Raw genomic sequence first — 17,373 nt, forward strand, 5'->3', positions numbered from 1 at the left:
ATATCTGAGAATGGGGATGTTGATGAATCTCCGTACGTCTAGTTTTGTCCTAAACCCAACTCCACAAAACCCAAAGACTTAATTCACAAAGATTGCGTGGCAGCCTAGTGGAACAGTAGTTGCAGATCATTTTCTGTAAATGGACAGAATTAAGCACAGATTCGTTGCTTGACAGTTTCTTTTTTATCTCTGATTTCATGGTCTTAGCGTGCCTCATCGGCTCTGTTCCCTTCTGTCCTCTATCCTACACCAGCCCTCTCTCTATGTTTTTTTTTCTTTCTGTTGTTTCTTCCTTCATCCCTCTTCAGGGTACACCAGCATTTGTTTGGATTTGCCTCTCTTAGAGCTATCGTAGTAATCTGGCCCAGATTAAAGATGAGAATTAAACGATTTATACTGCCTAGCCAACATGTGACTGCGTTTTACGTACTGTCTGGAGGCTTAGAAAGGGATTAGACTCCTGTTCACCTATCCACATCACACGACTAACAGTCAGACGTTCAGCAGGCCAGTTTAGGGTACACCTTTTGCATCACACACCGTTAGTAACGTTGAAATCCCCTGCCTCGGTCAGGCTGTCGGACAGTTCTAGCAGCGCTTAGTCATATTTGGGTTGCTGCAAACATCCATTAGTGGTACACGTGTCTGATGCAAGCCGGGCTTACATTATTCAATCACTTCTGACTCGTTTTCCATTTAAGGAGTCTCAGATTCCTCCTCAGGCACGAAGGCAGCATTTCATTTCCATCCAGAGAAGAAGAAACAAGGCTTGGTTGGTAGTACTGGGGCTTTTCACTCAGTCCCACTGAGCTGTCAGGCTTAACCTAGTTCATGCTCCATCCCCAGCGCTGTCTGGAGGGCCTGCTGGTGGGGGAGGGGTTCAGAGCTCTTCTCTCTTCCCCTCCCTCTTCCGCCATGCAGCCAGGAATAAACCAAAAAGAAAAGTGTTGGCATAGTGGTCTCTGAGCATCTTATTTCACCTTTATTTAACCAGATAAAAAGATCCATTGAGGTCAAGACCTCTTTTCCAAGGGTGACCTGGCCAAGGAAGGCAGCAGCACACGTCCACACGCAAATAACAGCAATCACGTAATAAACATTAAAAATGAGAGTGCAAACTGTTAGCGAATAAAGTGTAATAGCGGTGACTTTAATAACATGTATAAAACAACAACTTCAGAAATAATTTAAAATTTAAGAACACGGTCACATGTAATTTAAAAACACAGGCACTGCCGAAAGGATTCTGGAGGTGTATCCCTCTCCCACTTGTACACATTACCTGGACATTTGTGATAAGACAACGGTTTTTTTTAGGCTGAGATCCTGTTGCAGATGAAAAGAAATATCCACTTTCTTCTTTTTTCAGCTTCTGCCGTCAGATCACCCTGTTACTATAAGGTTGCCCTGTTGCTCTGACTTATTTTTTGTTTGTTGTAAATGATCGTGTGAGTTGCATACATTTGTGTGTAGTTTTTATTGTAAAAAAAAGCCAATTAAATTAAGGAAATCACTGCCACCACCATTGGAAAATCTAACTCTATGAGAAGAAATGCTTCATTCAGTTTAAACATTATCAGTGCATCAAAGTTTACTTAAGCTAAGAATCACTTGAAAACATGTGGGTTTGTACTCCAAATGTAAAACAGAAATCTATCTGCTTCCATAAGCCTTAATGTCTCTTTTCTCTGTACTTCTGTCTCTTAGTTACTACCTGTACACGTATGATAAGATGGTGGCTCCCAACGTTTCACTACAAAGGGAGGAGGAGATGAGCCCCGAGATGCTCGGAGCGCTGCTCAAACACCACTACAGCCGCAGGGTGCTGGGTCATGAGGAACCTCCAATGGGTAAGTAACAAACCGTCAGAGCTTCACCAATCCACTCATCCATTTGTGATTTTTATCGGTAGCTGGAGAAACAAAGAGTTTTGCCTACAAATCAGCAGATTTGAGAAATAATGTACTGAACAAAAAGTGAAATATGATTAGATTGTGCATCACTTTGACATTAAGTTGCTTAGATAAGTTAAGCGTGAATGAATACAATGTTTTTGATTATTAACACAAAGGAATTCTAGTGCCAGAGAAAGCTTGGAGAGGAAGTCTGGCTTTGCCGAGCGGCATTTCTCTGAATTCCTGGAAGGAGGAAGTTGGGACACTCTTCCCCTCAAGCATTTAAAAACATAAGCATTTAATCAACATCCCATGATCAAACATGATATATTAGTATCCTTAAATGCAAAAGTACAGGTAAATATTTGTATCTGTTGATTTTACTACGGATAAAAATATTTACTGTATGAGAATATTTACTGTAGATTACATCTAACATCAAATATCTACCATATTTATTTCAAATAAGGTTTGTTTAAGCTATAAATACATATACAAACATTTTATAATGTTATTATTATTATTATTATTATTATTATTATTATTATTATTATAATAATAAAATCAAAATGTATTTTTATTATTATTATTGTATTATGAAGTGTTTTACTAATAACGTGGATAAAAGTTAGAATAAAAAGAAGACAAACCCTCTTTGTATACAGTATGTAATTATAACAGAAAAAATATTTAGAACACGGAGGATTCATTAATATTAATTTGATTTTAAAGGCAATTTTAGAATCAATTATTTCAACAGTCAGTCATAGGCAACAGCTGCTCATTAGACACAGTCTAATACCTGTCTGCTTAAATATTTATCATTGATACGGCAAGCAGCAGAAGTCTGTTGTAACATCAACAGCAGGCAAATCAGGTTGATACAACCCACTCAGAGCTGACACATGCTGACTATAAACTTACCGCACACACACTTGGTAGCCCGCAGTGATGCATGTAATGTTGAATTGACCTTTGCGTTAAAACTCTGAGGGCACCTGACTGTTGATGAACAAAAGCAGTGGAAATGGCAGTGATCTCTTCCGTGCGTTTACGTGTATGATATACATATAGACGGGGAGGATGTATCACAGGAGTGGCTCCGCTCTGCCATTATTAACACTACGTGTGACTGGCAGGCCATCCCTCTTCCTCTCTCTCTCTCGTTCATATTTCTCAGGCGTGCTGCTCCCCTTTACCACCACAACCAATCTGTCTGCCTTCCCTCCGTCCTCCATCTCTCACATTTCCTGGCAGCGACCACCACATTCTCTCTGATTCGGCTCTCCTTCTGTTCCTGCACTTCCTCTTCCATCCATCCTTGTGTTTTTCCTCTCTGGTTTCCCTCAGCTCTGCTCCTCTTCTTCTGTTGTCTCCCTTTCCCCTTCATATTTTGCGCCGCTCTTTTTTTTTTCCTACCCCTTCTCCCCTTGAGAGTAAGATTGCCCACTTCTGCTACTGCAAACTATCTTCCAGTGTTGTTGATCAGCAGATGAAAGCTTAATTTTATGCATTCCTGTATTTTCTATACAGGAAAGAAGCTGTAAAATGCTTGTAGGTTAATGCAGTTAATTTTAATGAATTAATTTGAAGAAGAGCTGTATGAAAGTCTGGAAATGATAATCATCCAACTTAGTATTTGAGTAAGGAATTTAATCTAAGTACCGATCAAATGATGTTATTACAACATATTAGCATCCCACTCATTGTTCCTCAAGATGTACATCTTAAAGACAGCAGCAAGGAAACAAACCAAAGTTTAAACGGAGGAGGAGTTTGCGCGGGGATGTGCAGTGCTCCTACACAAGGCCTTTTATGTATGTTCGGGTGTCTGAGGGCAAACGGAAGGTGAATTTGTGGGCGAGTGTTTGGTTCCTTGGCTGTTACTGTGTGTGTGTGTGTGCTTTTGCTGGGGAACAAGTTTGAGTATTTGAGGTTGTTTGAGGCTGTTCCTAAGTACTAGTGGGAATTGTAGACCACCACGTCTCGCACGTCCTCTCTTTCAACCACCCTTTTTATCCTTCTCTCCTTTCCCCTCCCTAGATCTTCACGCGTCGCCTCCCGTAACCGCTGATGACGAAGAAGTCAAATCCCAATGTGCTGCTGCTGGCTCGGCCACTGAGCGGGAATGCCAAACCCAGGCGGTTTCCATGGAGATGAGCAGCGTGGGCTGTAAGAAAGCCACCCACATTCCCACCCACAGCTCTCCTCCTCCTCCCGCATCGCCGTTGTCATCGGTAACGGAAGTAGCTGCTAAGGACATGAGCTGTGGTGCGAGCGACGCTGCAGTGGTTGTCGGGGGGCTGGAGGACGACAAGGACAGGATTGTTTTGGAGATCATGCAGATGTACAGCCGGCAGCAGGAGAAGCTCAACTCCACCCTGCACAAGCAGCTGCAGCTGGAACTGGTGAGAAAGAACAAAAACCAAGATAAATCATTCCAAGATAAACTAGAGTCTAGACCATAACTCTTTCCACCTTACGATAAGTGTCCTTGACGTAATTGTAGAGGTGATCCACGCCTTCCAACGACCTCTCCATCTCTCCGCCAGCAGAACACAATAATTCATTAATATAACAAATGATTATAACCCACAAGATTAATTTCAGTTAACACATAGAGAAGCAGTTGACCTACATCTCTGTGGGGCTCACAGCTTCTGCTGAAGTATGTTTTTAATAAAGCCTAAAATTAGATGTCGACTATAAGAAAATAATGGTTAAACATAAACAGCGTTTTCCTACTATTCATTATGTCTTTTCATTTTTTATATATATATATATATGTATGTATATATATATATATATATATATATATATATATATATATATATATATATATATATATATATATATATATATATATATATATATATATATATATATATATATATATATTAGGGGTGTAACGATACACTAATCTCACGATACGGTACGATACACGATATTGAGGTCACGATAACGATACGATACGATATTATAGCAATATTTTTTTAACAACCTTGCATGAGGAACATATGACTGGAAAAAATTGTCTTTTATTTGAAAGACACAAAATAAAAAACAATGCTGTGCATTTGCCCTATTGTTACAGTTTGTAATGCTTTATAACTGTTTAAGTTTTAAAGAGAAAGCCAGGCCAACCATTTTCCACAAACTACTAAAAGTAAATGTCAGGTTTGCATTATGCATCTTCAGTTTCATACAAGTACAAATATTTTCCCGTGATCGGGACCGCAAAACGGTATTACTTTCTTTTGAGCGTAGTAAGATTTTGGTCCGCGGGTCGAGGCGCGGTCGGATGCGCCTTACTATACAACACAAAAGATTAATATTAATAACACAATATCGCAATACACTTTGTCACCTCCACGACACGTATTGTGACGTTTTTGTATCGCGAAACTTCGTGGCACGATATATTGTTATATATATATATATATATATATATATATATATATATATATATATATATATATATATATATATATATATATATATATATATATATATATATATATATATATATATATATATATATAAATAGAATATATATTCAAAATAATAAAAGTTTTTTTTTGTCCTTCTTTCTCTTCTTTACTGCAAATATGTGTAAATATGTGTGACACAGGTTACAAAATGCAAAAGTCAGAACTCAGAATTTGAACAGAAAGGTTTTTAGTACTACAAGCCCGTGATCAAGCGTCTGAAGTCTCAAACATTACTCCTCCTTGTGAAGGCTTGTAATGTAAACTGTTATTCCTACAGGGGTCAGTACTGTTTCATGCTATTGTTATTTTCCTTAACTCAGCCTTTGTGTCTGCAGGAGCTGGAGGCGTTGCGTGGGGGAGAAGCAGCGAGGCTACGGGAGCTGAGCGCAGAGCAACGAGAGCTCCGGAGCGAGCTGGAGGCGGTGCACAGTGAGCAGGCCCGGCAGCTCAACCAGGCACGCCAGGAACAGCTGGAACTGGAGACCCGTCTGGAGCAGCTCCGACAGCAGGCCTGTGCATGCGAGCCGGGCTCCCAGCGCCAGCAAGAGGCCCACTATACTGCTCAGGTACGGCCTGGCAACCATTGATTTGTGGCTTCTGAGGCAGTTGGGGTCGGGAACATACTGTAACTTAGTAATGCACACTGTTATTTTCACCAGAGACTGAAATCAGTGAAATATCAGCACAACCCTCAGCATAGTAATACTTGGTTGAATAGTTGGAATAATATTTTGCACGAACTGTGTGAGTCACTGGGTGACTGTGAGTGCTGTGCAAGAACGTATAAACGTACACCATTGCCTTTTTGTTTGGGTTTCCACCAGACTCAGTCTTGATAGATGGTGTTTTGTTTCCTGAACTCAAGGTTTCACTATCACCTCCTGTGTTTGAGGCTCATCTGTTTCCTGCCTCACTCCCACTAGCATCAAACTCATGCTCTCCCTTTGCAATTTCATATGCTGTTAAAGTGATGAGTGGCGGCACAGTGGAGCAATATGTTTGAAAACGTGTATGTTTCTTTGTCTGTGTCCTTGGAAAAGTGATAATATTTATAACAGATTTGTCTGGCCTTAACCAGCGACGGGAATGTCACGATTGTCTTTGCTTGACAGAAATGTTTAGTAAACACAGTTACATCAGTGTCCATGTCTGAGCAGTGAAATGTGACCTCTAATGGCTGAAACATCAACAATATAAGTGTAGATAGATACTACAGTACTGGATAAGTCTTAATCTACACATGGGTAGAATTTCTTTATGTACATGTTTTCAAAACATTTTAATGAGACCATTAGTGTATCACTTAAAAATCAACTTGCAGGGGATTCAGATATTTAAAGTTTATGCCTTCATGAATGATCACCTGATCGTAATGCCTTTTCATTTTCAGATTTCTAGACTTGATTGAACAAAAGTAGCAATTCAGTGACTACGTTTACATGCAGTCAAAATTCGGGTTATTGCTAATATTCCGGTTACTGAAACATTCGGAATATTCCGTTTCCATGCGCGAGCAAACAGGGTTATCCCTGTATACATGGTACTTAATCATTCAGGATATCCCGATCAAACCAGCGACGCGCGGAGAACGTGATGACGCAATTAGCGTCATTTCCGCTTCCTCTTCCTGTATCCAAAACAAATGCTGCTTCGCGCAACTTTTCACTAACCTTCTTGTAAATCTCGCTATCCCGGTACTTTCTACCGTCTACAAATGCCAAAATGTTCATATCCTTCATTACATTTATGAAGTGATTAGTCTCCTCCTCACTCCAAAAGTGTGGCGTGGTCTTGCGTTTCGCCGTGTTTAGAAGAACTTCCTGGACTCAAAAGACCAGGATTCCTTGCGAACAGAGCATGCGCAGAAAACAAATTCATGTTCCGTTTGATCGGGATATCCCGTTAGGCGTTTACATGACCGAATATTCAGGTTTTAAAAGGAGTAACCCAGGGGTCATATTCGGGTTTTTAAAAACCGGAATATGAGCAAATTCAGGTTATTCAAAGGGGTTATTGGTGTTTACATGGCCGTGGTTATTGGTTATTGCCAATATTCGGGTTTTAAAAGGGTTATTGAGTGCATGTAAACGCAGTCAGTGATCTCAACCCGAGTCTTGCTCATGTCAGATATGTTTTAGACTTAAGGGAAGCTACAGATGAAACTACATTTATAACAATATCTTGAGTCTTGTGATCTGTAAGACTTAATTGCTAAATCTAGCATAAAGACCATAAATGTTGATGTGCTGTTGTTGAATGTCAGACTAAATATCTTCTGATGTGCTGTAGTCATAACTTGGTCCCGTGACTCTGTGTTTCCTCCCAGTTGTCGGAGCTGCGTCAGAGACTGGAGAGGGCAGAAGCCGACCGCCAGGAGCTGCAGGAGGAGCTGCGCAGGGAGCGGGAGGCGCGAGAGAGGCTGGAGCGTACGATCGCCCAGCTCAAGCAGCAGATGGCCCAGTCTGGCACCATGGGAGGCAGCCCCTCTCCCCCTCTCACCCCCTCCACCGGACCCCCAAACACCAGCACCCCACCTTGCTCTTTCTCTGTGTCAGAGGCTTCAGCGGCTGGACAAAAGTAACTGCGACCCCCTCCGGGGTCCTCCTTCCTTCCCTCCCTCCCTCGTTGCTCTCCCCGTCACCCGCCAACTCTAAAGACGTAAACAAATCAGCCTGAAGCAGACATGAGCTCAACATCCACTCAGGCTGTTTTGGAGTTGTGCATCTCTCCTTCCTTCTGTTTTATTTCAGTGTTGGACTTTATTTTTTATAATTTGACATGAATTAAAAGTTAAATGTTGTTTTTTTTTCTTTTCTTTTCTTTTCTCTTTACACAGTATTTAAAGATTTTTGGGCATATACATTTGATTTAATTTATGGTTTTTAATGAACAAACTGCTGCTTTGTGGACAGGAGGTTGGTCAGGTAGTGACCAGTTCAGCCAATCACCACCCCCCCACCTTGATTGATTTTCCTTGCGTATCCCCTCCCGCTCTTTGGTCCCTGGAGCTGAGGACTTGACTTTGGACTGCTCCATACTGACAACAACTCATCCTACTACCTGGCACAGCAGCCGGTGCCTGCAGACACGTGAAGCTGCCTGGTCGTGTGCCTGCTCTGTCTTTCTACACATTAAAACAAACACTCAACTACCAGCGAGTGCAGAAGACATAGACATTTCAAGATGTTTTTGTTTCGTTTTGGACTCCTTATAAATGCAAAGAAAAATATAATGTTAAAATATCTTTATGGAGGTGCAAGACCTTTACTGTACAAAAGAAGACATTTGTCATTTGCAGATGTCGTGAAACCTCATGAAAATATGCCAATAGTGACGCTGAACTTGAAGTGACTGTTTTTTGTTTGTTTTTTTTATTTCTTTTTGAGTGTCAACCCTACAAGGTAGCTAGTTATGAAATATTCTGGCCTGAATCACAGACTGGTTTCCTCTTCTCTCTGCTGGGCTGGACCTGGACACTCACCTGTAGACCAAAAAAAAAACCAGACAAACAAACCCTTGGTTCATCTACTCGCTGCCCAGCGTCTCACACCCTCCATCACATTACACCCAAGAGGAAATGCTGCGCTCTTTTAAGACTCAAAGCTGGTGTTTTGCACTTGCCCCTTTCCCCAGATTTTTTTGGAAGAGGAATGTTTCTCAATACAAGGGTAGAATAAGAAGAAGGACCCCCCCCCCCCCCCACACACACACACTTAGTAGTGTGCTTAAATTCAGCAGGTAACAAATTCAGCCCACTCTTTGAGCGTAGCAGTTCACGCATTCATGCAGCACAATGTGCCAACTTGTATGTTGTCAGCAGACGATCAGGTTTTTGGGGTTTTTGTTTGTTTTTCTCCTTTGCAGACGGTTTCATCCTCGCCCTTTTTTTGTTTTTTTAGCAGTGTCATATAAGAATGTGGGCCGCAGGTGAAAATAGTTGGTCCAGGGAGGCTTGGCTCCTCTTTCCAGTTATTCTGCCTGGTTGAACAAACAGCCAAGTGCAGGCAGGCAGGCAGGGGAAGAGAGGGGCGGCCGGGGGAAACTAACTCCCCCAACCTGGCAGGCTGGGTGGCCCGGATACCGTGGGTAGCGGGGGAAACCTTTTTGTTTCCTGCCACCAGAATGGGGGCAGCTGTTGTTTGTCTGGGGCCCTCTGCCCACCCTTGGGTGACTTCATACTGGATCCCTCAGCTCTCAGCGACCTCCCTCCTCTTCCTACTCCACAGTCACTATCTCACTCATACTCGCCCCCTTCACCCATCTCCAGTGCCGGATCAGCTGGGGATGTGTTGCCTTTTGTAAATGCCCAGGAGAGCAACCAGACGTCCAGTCAGAGGAAGAGAGGACTTTTATTGTGTCAGTCGCCAGACAAAAGCGCTTTTTATTGCCACCAAGCGTGTGTGTGTGTGTGTGTGTGTATGAATGTATGTGTGTGTAAATAACTGTGTAATGGGATCAGATATGGCTGAACTTTTAGCTTTTTTTATGCATCTGCTATTAATGCAAATTGATAGACATTCCACTGTGCTCCATCCTGTTCAATGCAGACTTTCTTACACAGCTTCCCTTTACAATAACAGACCTGAAAGAGAGGAACGAGTGCAGTCGGGGTTTATTGACAGTCATGAAAGCAGGTGCAGGTGAAAGCAAACCCACGTTCTGTGGAATGGGTTTGATGTTTCATTTAAGCCTTTATTGAAATAATGAAAGAAAATATTTAACATATTAACAAAAGATTTATATTCACTTTGTAAATACAGTAGTCATTAATATATTAACTGTTCATTATATAAATAATCTTCAGAAAGTTATATAATTTGGACCAGAACTAAGGCTTCAGTCAGCCTAAATGTTTTTCCTTTTCTTTTATAAATAATAATCTTTACGGATGTGGAAAATGAACTTTAGTTGAGTGGATGTGGGGCAGTGAAGTGAGTTTACTCAGATAGAAAGCAGGACAATGGCAAAATAGGAAAACCGTACTTGGTTACCCCCCCCTGCCCGCCCATGAACTGATGCAACTGTTTTTGTGGGTTTCATCTTAACAGACTTTTTAATACGTAATGTAAGCTTTTTTATTTTCTCTTCTTTGAACCCCCCTGCCCCTGGGCTAAATTGCTAATTTATAGAAATAAAATGCATTTTTGAAAAAGACAGAAAGAAAACAAACAAAAATAATTGTTTTTACTTATTTATTTTTTGCATGTTTTTCTGCCCTTGCATTTTTTTTCCCCACCGAGCCGCTCTGTTAGTCTGTTGATTCTGAAAGAAAGAGAGAGAGATAGAAAAAAGAAGAAAATACTTGAGAGTTCCCTCCACATAACGCACAGACTGAAGGCTCATATGCATGAATATTGAATATGTGAAAGTTTTATATCATTATTGGCCAAGAGGGTGATGAGTAATGTTATGAAGACTGTAAATTGTGGCCCGATTTGATTGGAATTGGTGTGCAAGTGTGTCACGCTCCCAGGTCAGACTGAAGCACAGACGCTTCCAAAAGGGAAAGAGGTAAAAACTTGCTTATGTAGCTCTGGACGTGCGGTTATGTTTTCTCATTAAAATCCTATATTATCCTCGTTAGTGGTCACTCAGATCAGTATTAGTTTTTATTCACTTATTTACCTCCTACAGAAAAACACAAACCTAAAGTACTGTTTTTATTCAACACATGAGCAGATATCTATTAGAGATGTGTAAAGTCTGTTCGTTTACATTCAGAGTAGTTTGCATTTGGCACACAAGGGGTTGCTGTTTATCCTGAGTGTACAGCTATGATGAGGAGAAAAAGAAGAGACTAACTGATAGAGTGCACTCTGATAACTCTTGCTTTGCGCAGTGTTACGAGAAGATGTTTATAAATCTGTGCAGGTGTGAATTTTGCCCAATTGACAAAGCAGCGTCTTAACGTGACGCTTTTTTAACATGAACTCATTCAGGATTCCGATCGGCTTCATGGAGGCACAGTCACATGTGCAATTTTCAGGCAGATTTTTTTGAAAGTGGAGCTGCAGTGGTGACTGATCACTGATTACTAAGACTATCATGTTTCAATTTGTATACATCCTGTGAAAGATAGAAAAATAAATTGCTTTGGTAAGAAGAACCTTCTCCCCTTGATGCTCTTCTGAAACATGAAATGCAGTGTCTGTCTATGACCTTTGCGTACTATGTTGCCAATACTACAGTGTGATGAGACTTTTGTTCTTGCATGAATAGAGACACTGTTCTCCTACCTCATGTTGTGATATAAGATGTTTTTTAAGCAGAAGACACTGCATCTCTAACTGTTGATCATCATTATTTACTAGTAAATGACATACCTGTAAATGCTTTTAGCTGATACCTCAGTTGTATTTAGTGTTTTATTTCTGCTATTTTCCCCTCCCTGATTTCAGATCTTGTAAATAACTCCTGTATAGACGATGAACTTGGATCAAATTCAAGTAAAGTTCTGTAGTGTCAAAACTAGTCTTGCGTTTTTGTCCTTTTCTGCTTCACATAATGCTCCCATCCAACTGGTTCTGTACTTATTTATGATAAGTCAGGTAAGTGTTAGGAGCAGAGGCCACGAACTCTCCTCCCTTTGCTTCTCTCGACAGCAGGTTGCAACACGTCGGTTGTCGACTTGTATGGTCGACCAGAAGGAAATACCTGTACAAACAGTTTTCTATACCCTTATTGTGCACATAGAAAGTTAGAAATACCTCGATTCCTCTGTTAAAACCTTATCCAGACTATCATTGAAGCGGAATAACGTTTGTAATCATGAGAAAATATTTTGACGTAACAAGTTTGCAACCTTTTGCTAACATTAATTACCTTTTGTTGTAGACAGAGAACTGAGGCACTCATGAGGGTAAGATTAATAAAATGCCTTTATTGTTGCATGGCTAATCTATTAAAAGCGTGTCTACGCGTTTCAGCCAAACTGGCCTTCGTCAGGACAGAAGTGAAAGTGAAGTTTTTCACTTCTGTCCTGACGAAGGCCAGTTTGGCTGAAACGCATAGACACGCTTTTAATAGATTAGCCATGCAACAATAAAGGCATTTTATTAATCTTACCCTCATGAGTGCCTCAGTTCTCTGTCTACAACATTTTATGGATCTCCCCGACTGAAGAGCACCTGAGGGTTACACTTTTTTGCAAATACCCAAGCAGCACTCCATGCACCGCATTCCTGTCTGATTAATTACCTTTTGTCTTAAATATATTGTCTTTTAACTCAAAACCGCTTGATTCATGTCATCTTGGTGAAATGACTATGAAAGTTTAGACTACTTACTCTCAAAAAGAAGAAAGAAAAGAAAAGGTACTATATACTAGGTATTAAACTCTAAATAAGCTCCGGAGTATGACCATTTTACATCAAACATGTAAAGATTCCTGCATTTCTGTCTCACAGGACAGTAATGTAAGTCTTCAGAGTTGACTGTTTTTAAAGATCTTTGCAGGTCTCCTCTTAACACTTTGGAAGCCACACTGTTTAACAACGTTTCAGTAAACTATAAAGTTTAATCAGGGTGAAAGTACAACTTAAAAGGGCACTGTGATGTGAAAACTGAGCTTTTGCGTGAGGAAAACAGAATGCCGTCATTTGTAAATCCTTAAAACTCTTTTATTACAGTAAAACCATAAAGGCAAAATATTCGACCAAAAACAACAATAAAGGCAATTTTTATTCTTTTTAATAATGTTGCTGAATATATTTATTTGAATCATAGAAAACTCCGACAGATGGAGATCGTCAGATAAAATTCCTTTATTTCTAACTCATACAAGAGAAGGCCCAATTTTATATGACGTATGAGCTTCTCCTGTTTGGCCTTAAGGAACGTAGTAGTTCAGAGGTTTAATGGTTTGTCCGCTGTCTCACTCCTTGGTCAGACCTGTAATATTAAAATCCTCCGATTACATCATCAGGCCTGTGACACTGAGAATAATTCAACAAAATTCATTTTTGCATTTCCTTTTGCAGGAAGTTTGGAAATGTAGCAGCTCCATTTCTGTCTATACACAAATATTCTTTTGTACAAGACATGCAGTCAGTTTCAGTTTTTCCAGTTTGTGGTCGTTATTGTGTCTTGTCTTCTGCAGCCAGGCTAAAATGAAGTAACTGAACATTTCCACTCGCAGAAACAGTGTGGGGGAACTGCTACCAAGCCACTGGATGGCTGCAGCGTCGCACAGAAACGTCCGTATACACATGAAACAACTGCTGCCAGAAGGCTGTTGAGGAAACAGAGCCAGGCAACGTTCAAGCCCAGGTGTGAGGGTATTCCCACAAGGAAGAGGACGGCCAGGTAAAACAGAAGGAGGGTCCAACTGTGGAAGAATATACACAGGACTCGTTGGACGAAACTCCTCTGACAGTGAGTTTGATTTTGGTCTGGAGATAGATAAAAGCAATGAAGCGTGAGAGGGCTCTTAACACACAGTGCAGAACAGCCCAAAAGGAGGAGGAGCGCCAAGGCAATGTGCAGCGTCTGCAAGGAGTAGATGACCCAGCATGTGTGTATCTGGTGGTGGGAAATGTCTTCCATGACTGGAATGAAGTCAGACCCCAGGAAGGTGTAGAGAATAGAGATGCACCACAGGAACACAGTCACGAATGCATAGAGAATCCATTTTGACTTGAAAGTGGCTGCACGCCACCTCTGAGTCACACTGCAGATATTGTCCAGAGCAGCCATTACTACGACAGGCCACTGCAGCACTCCCTGGACCTCTCCAACAATTTGCACCAAGAAACACACATGATACCTTGTGAGCAGGTAGCCGGAGAGGACGATATATCCATCACCGAAGATGTGCAGTGTAGTGAGAATAAAGGTCATTGCTCCGTCAACGAGAGTCAAAGAAATGCTGAAAACTCCCAGGAAGCTTCTGCAGATGTGATTCTGGAGAAGCACCAGGATCCAGTTGAGTAGACATTTCCCTACCAGACCAAGCACGATGAAGGTGATGGAGGTAAACATGATTTATACTTTGGAGGACTTGTTAACCCGAAGTGGAGGCATTGCTGACACTGCAGAGAAAAAACAGTTGAAAAAAAATCAAATCAAAATGAGCTTTTTTACTGTTTTTTGCTACATGAGGTAACAATACCACTTCTGACCACATAGGGGAAGTATATTACAAGAACGTTCATGTGTCCGCCCCTGGCATAAACCCAGACAAACAGCACCTGTTGTTGGACCCTCTGGTTGGACGACCGTCCCTACTTGTCAGCAGCAGAATTGTCATTGGCTCTTCTGTCTACACAACAGATCTACATGCCCCCATGTGGCCAGAGGTGGTATTGCTACGGAGTGACATTCAGTGGCTATTATAACATAAGGAGCAGGCATAAATAAACCTGCAATAATAGGTTTTTGCAAACACTTGGCAAAAACTTACAAGAAATGTCTACAAAAACGATGGCATGTCAGCAGCCCCTTACTTGTGAAAATTAACTTAGTGAATATTCGCACAACCAACAGACATACTGTAGTGAAACATGATAGTTAACCTGGAGGGTTCTCTATGTCGATGTCACAAATGAAATAATAATGATAATTAAAGCTGCAAGCAGCGATGAATGGGCCCTCACGTGTGCAATTTTCACCAATAAAGGTCAAGTCCGATGACACCACCTACGACTCTTTATGTCAAACCATTCAAAAGTTATGGCAGAAAGTAGGAACTATCAAATATGGACCAATCAGATGAAGGGGCGTCTATTGTCACCACGGTAACGCTTTTGACTGAGAAAAGTAATGCCCATCGTCGCAGGATGGAGACGCAGATTTTGATGTATAACACACCTGGGTGCACGTTACGGTTCGGGCCGCATTAACGGCCGAAGAAATGGCATAAATTGTACCAAAATTACACAATTAATTCAAAATGGCCGACTTCCTGTTCGGTTTCGGCCATGACGCCAAGAGACTTTTCTTTAAGTTGCAACATGATACAGGTGTGTACCGATTTTCATGCATGTACGTCAAACCGTATTGTGGGGCTTGAGGCACAAAGTTTTCTAGGGGGCGCTGTTGAGCCATTAGGCCACACCCATTAATGCAAACCATTAAATATCACATTTTTCGCCAGGCCTGGCTTGCGTGAAAAATTTGGTGACTTTTGGGGCACGTTTAGGGGGGCAAAAGGGCCCTCATTTCGTCGGAAAAATAAAAATAACGAGAAAAAAAATACCTACAGATACAATAGGGCCTTCGCACTGTCAGTGCTCAGGCCCAAATAATAACTGTTATTTACACATGAAACTGCTAAATTTGTAGTACACAAGGACATTGTACTAAGGGAAAAAAAACAAACAATAAAACCATAATATAATAAAATATCATATCATACATAAAACCATAATAGAAAATATATGAAAGACGTTAAAAATGTTCAGTTCAGTTCAGTTCAAGTTTATTGTACCCGAAGGTAAATTTGCCTTACAATACGAAAAAAACGATTAGTACACATACAACATGAAAATAAACCATAATCATAACATAAAAGGCTAAAAACATATCTATTTATTTAGGAGAGTTATAGCAGCAGGTATAAAACTATGTTTACAACATTTGGTTTTGCATTTTGGTACTCTATATCTGCATCCCGACTGAATTAGTTGAAAGTGGTCGTGTAAAACACATCGTTGTGGAGAACCAATCGAGGAAGACCCTCGGTCAGACAGAGTGTTGTTCACGCTCACTCTCTTGTTCGATTTGATAAAACATCTAAAATCCAGCCAACAAGGTTAAGACTTAATTTAAAATCTTCTAAAAGTTTCTCTATTAAAATGTGGGTTTGAATGGTATTAAAAGCAGATGAAAAATCAACAAATAAAAGTCTAGCATGTGTTCCCTTCCCTTCAAATGAGTCACAATCAGAGAGAAAACCGAGGGCAGAGTGACTGAAGGCTCTGCATCTCCAATTTGACATAATTTGTCCTTTAAGATAGTTTAGATAGATAAGATAGTATAACAAATAAATCAAAAAAGGGATCAGAAAAAGGCTTACCAGGTGGTCAGTGTATTCTAGAGATAATAATGAACTTGCTGTAGAGGTCTGTGGTTTCTGTACGAAAGCAGTACAACATTAATTGTATTCCCACCAGGAAGCTGCCGGCAAAACCTGATTGTCATCCCAACCAGAACGACCCTTGCTTATCTCTGCCCAGACTGCGTTTATGACTCACCACGAATCTTAAAGTTATCTTCCAAGGGCAAACTCATAACTTTTTCAATCTCTTGACCATTCACCCACCAATTTCCTGAAAGGAACCTCCCCAAAAGGATCAATAAAAGGTTTATCTATCTATCTACATATAGAAAACACTCCAACTCGGTTTGAATTTCTCTAATTCTCCGTCAATCTTTCTATTTTCCCACAGAAAAAACAGGCACATCTGCACCTGTCGACACTGATCAAATATTAGCTCACAGCGTGAGTGCCACTATGTCTCAGAGAGTTACCTTTAGTAGAAGTTTTTGTTTTATTCAACCACAAGGCGTCCTCTCACGGTATACTCTTAATGTTACTCTTAATGTTTCTCTTTCTTGTCACACTCTGCATCCATCATTCACCATACCTGCTTTCTTCTGTTCAAGATCAGAGGGACCAATTCAAATCCATATAGGCTCTTGTGTGAATGCTTTCATGTCATGTAATATAACAGCAATGAGTCAGTCTGTTTCCTTGTTTATTCACTGGGTGGGGCTTGAAGAAAAGAAGAAAAAACATACAGATGTCACTGTCAGGTCAAAAGAGAGTGAGGCGAGGCGAGGTGAGGGCAGTTTATTTGTAAAGTATATTTCATGTAGCCTATAAGACAAGTGCTTTACATAAAAAAAAACAACATTTTTTATATGCATGAAGTGTAAAATAATTTAAAATCAGACAGACAGACATAAGTTAAAAAAAATAAAACAAATGAAATGTAAGAAATAAAGGTTCAGGTGCATTGCGGTGCATTACTTAAATCCAGCACTAA

At 40.6% G+C, this 17,373-nt stretch overlaps 2 protein-coding genes across 5 annotated transcripts in view; one reads left to right on the forward strand and one right to left on the reverse strand.

Moving 5' to 3' along the window:
• The window catches only part of skila (SKI-like proto-oncogene a), a 33,973-nt gene extending 22,116 nt beyond the window's left edge, over positions 1-11,857 (forward strand). For both annotated transcript variants that reach the window (XM_061731974.1, XM_061731975.1), the window contains exons 4-7: positions 1,708-1,850; positions 3,939-4,303; positions 5,722-5,952; positions 7,713-11,857. In XM_061731974.1, coding sequence (XP_061587958.1) covers positions 1,708-1,850; positions 3,939-4,303; positions 5,722-5,952; positions 7,713-7,967 — 994 coding nt within the window. In that variant the 3' untranslated portion in view covers positions 7,968-11,857. The remainder of the gene's footprint in view (positions 1-1,707; positions 1,851-3,938; positions 4,304-5,721; positions 5,953-7,712) is intronic.
• Positions 11,858-13,033: 1,176 nt separating this feature from the next.
• Positions 13,034-17,065, reverse strand: gpr160 (G protein-coupled receptor 160). Of its 3 annotated transcripts, none has more exons than XM_061731061.1 (2): positions 16,972-17,065; positions 13,034-14,415 (listed from the first exon to the last, which is right to left on the reverse strand). In XM_061731061.1, exon 2 carries the CDS (start codon positions 14,363-14,365, stop codon positions 13,490-13,492), a length of 876 nt encoding a protein of 291 aa, XP_061587045.1. In that variant the 5' UTR covers positions 14,366-14,415; positions 16,972-17,065; the 3' UTR covers positions 13,034-13,489. The 3 variants fall into 3 exon arrangements, with proteins under 3 accessions (XP_061587045.1, XP_061587046.1, XP_061587044.1); XM_061731062.1 differs by having other exon boundaries at positions 16,856-17,052; XM_061731060.1 differs by having other exon boundaries at positions 16,401-17,052.
• Between the last annotated feature and the right edge of the window lie 308 nt (positions 17,066-17,373).

Source organism: Cololabis saira, chromosome 10 (assembly GCF_033807715.1).
Source record: "Cololabis saira isolate AMF1-May2022 chromosome 10, fColSai1.1, whole genome shotgun sequence".
Classification (NCBI taxonomy): Eukaryota; Metazoa; Chordata; class Actinopteri; order Beloniformes; family Belonidae; genus Cololabis; species Cololabis saira.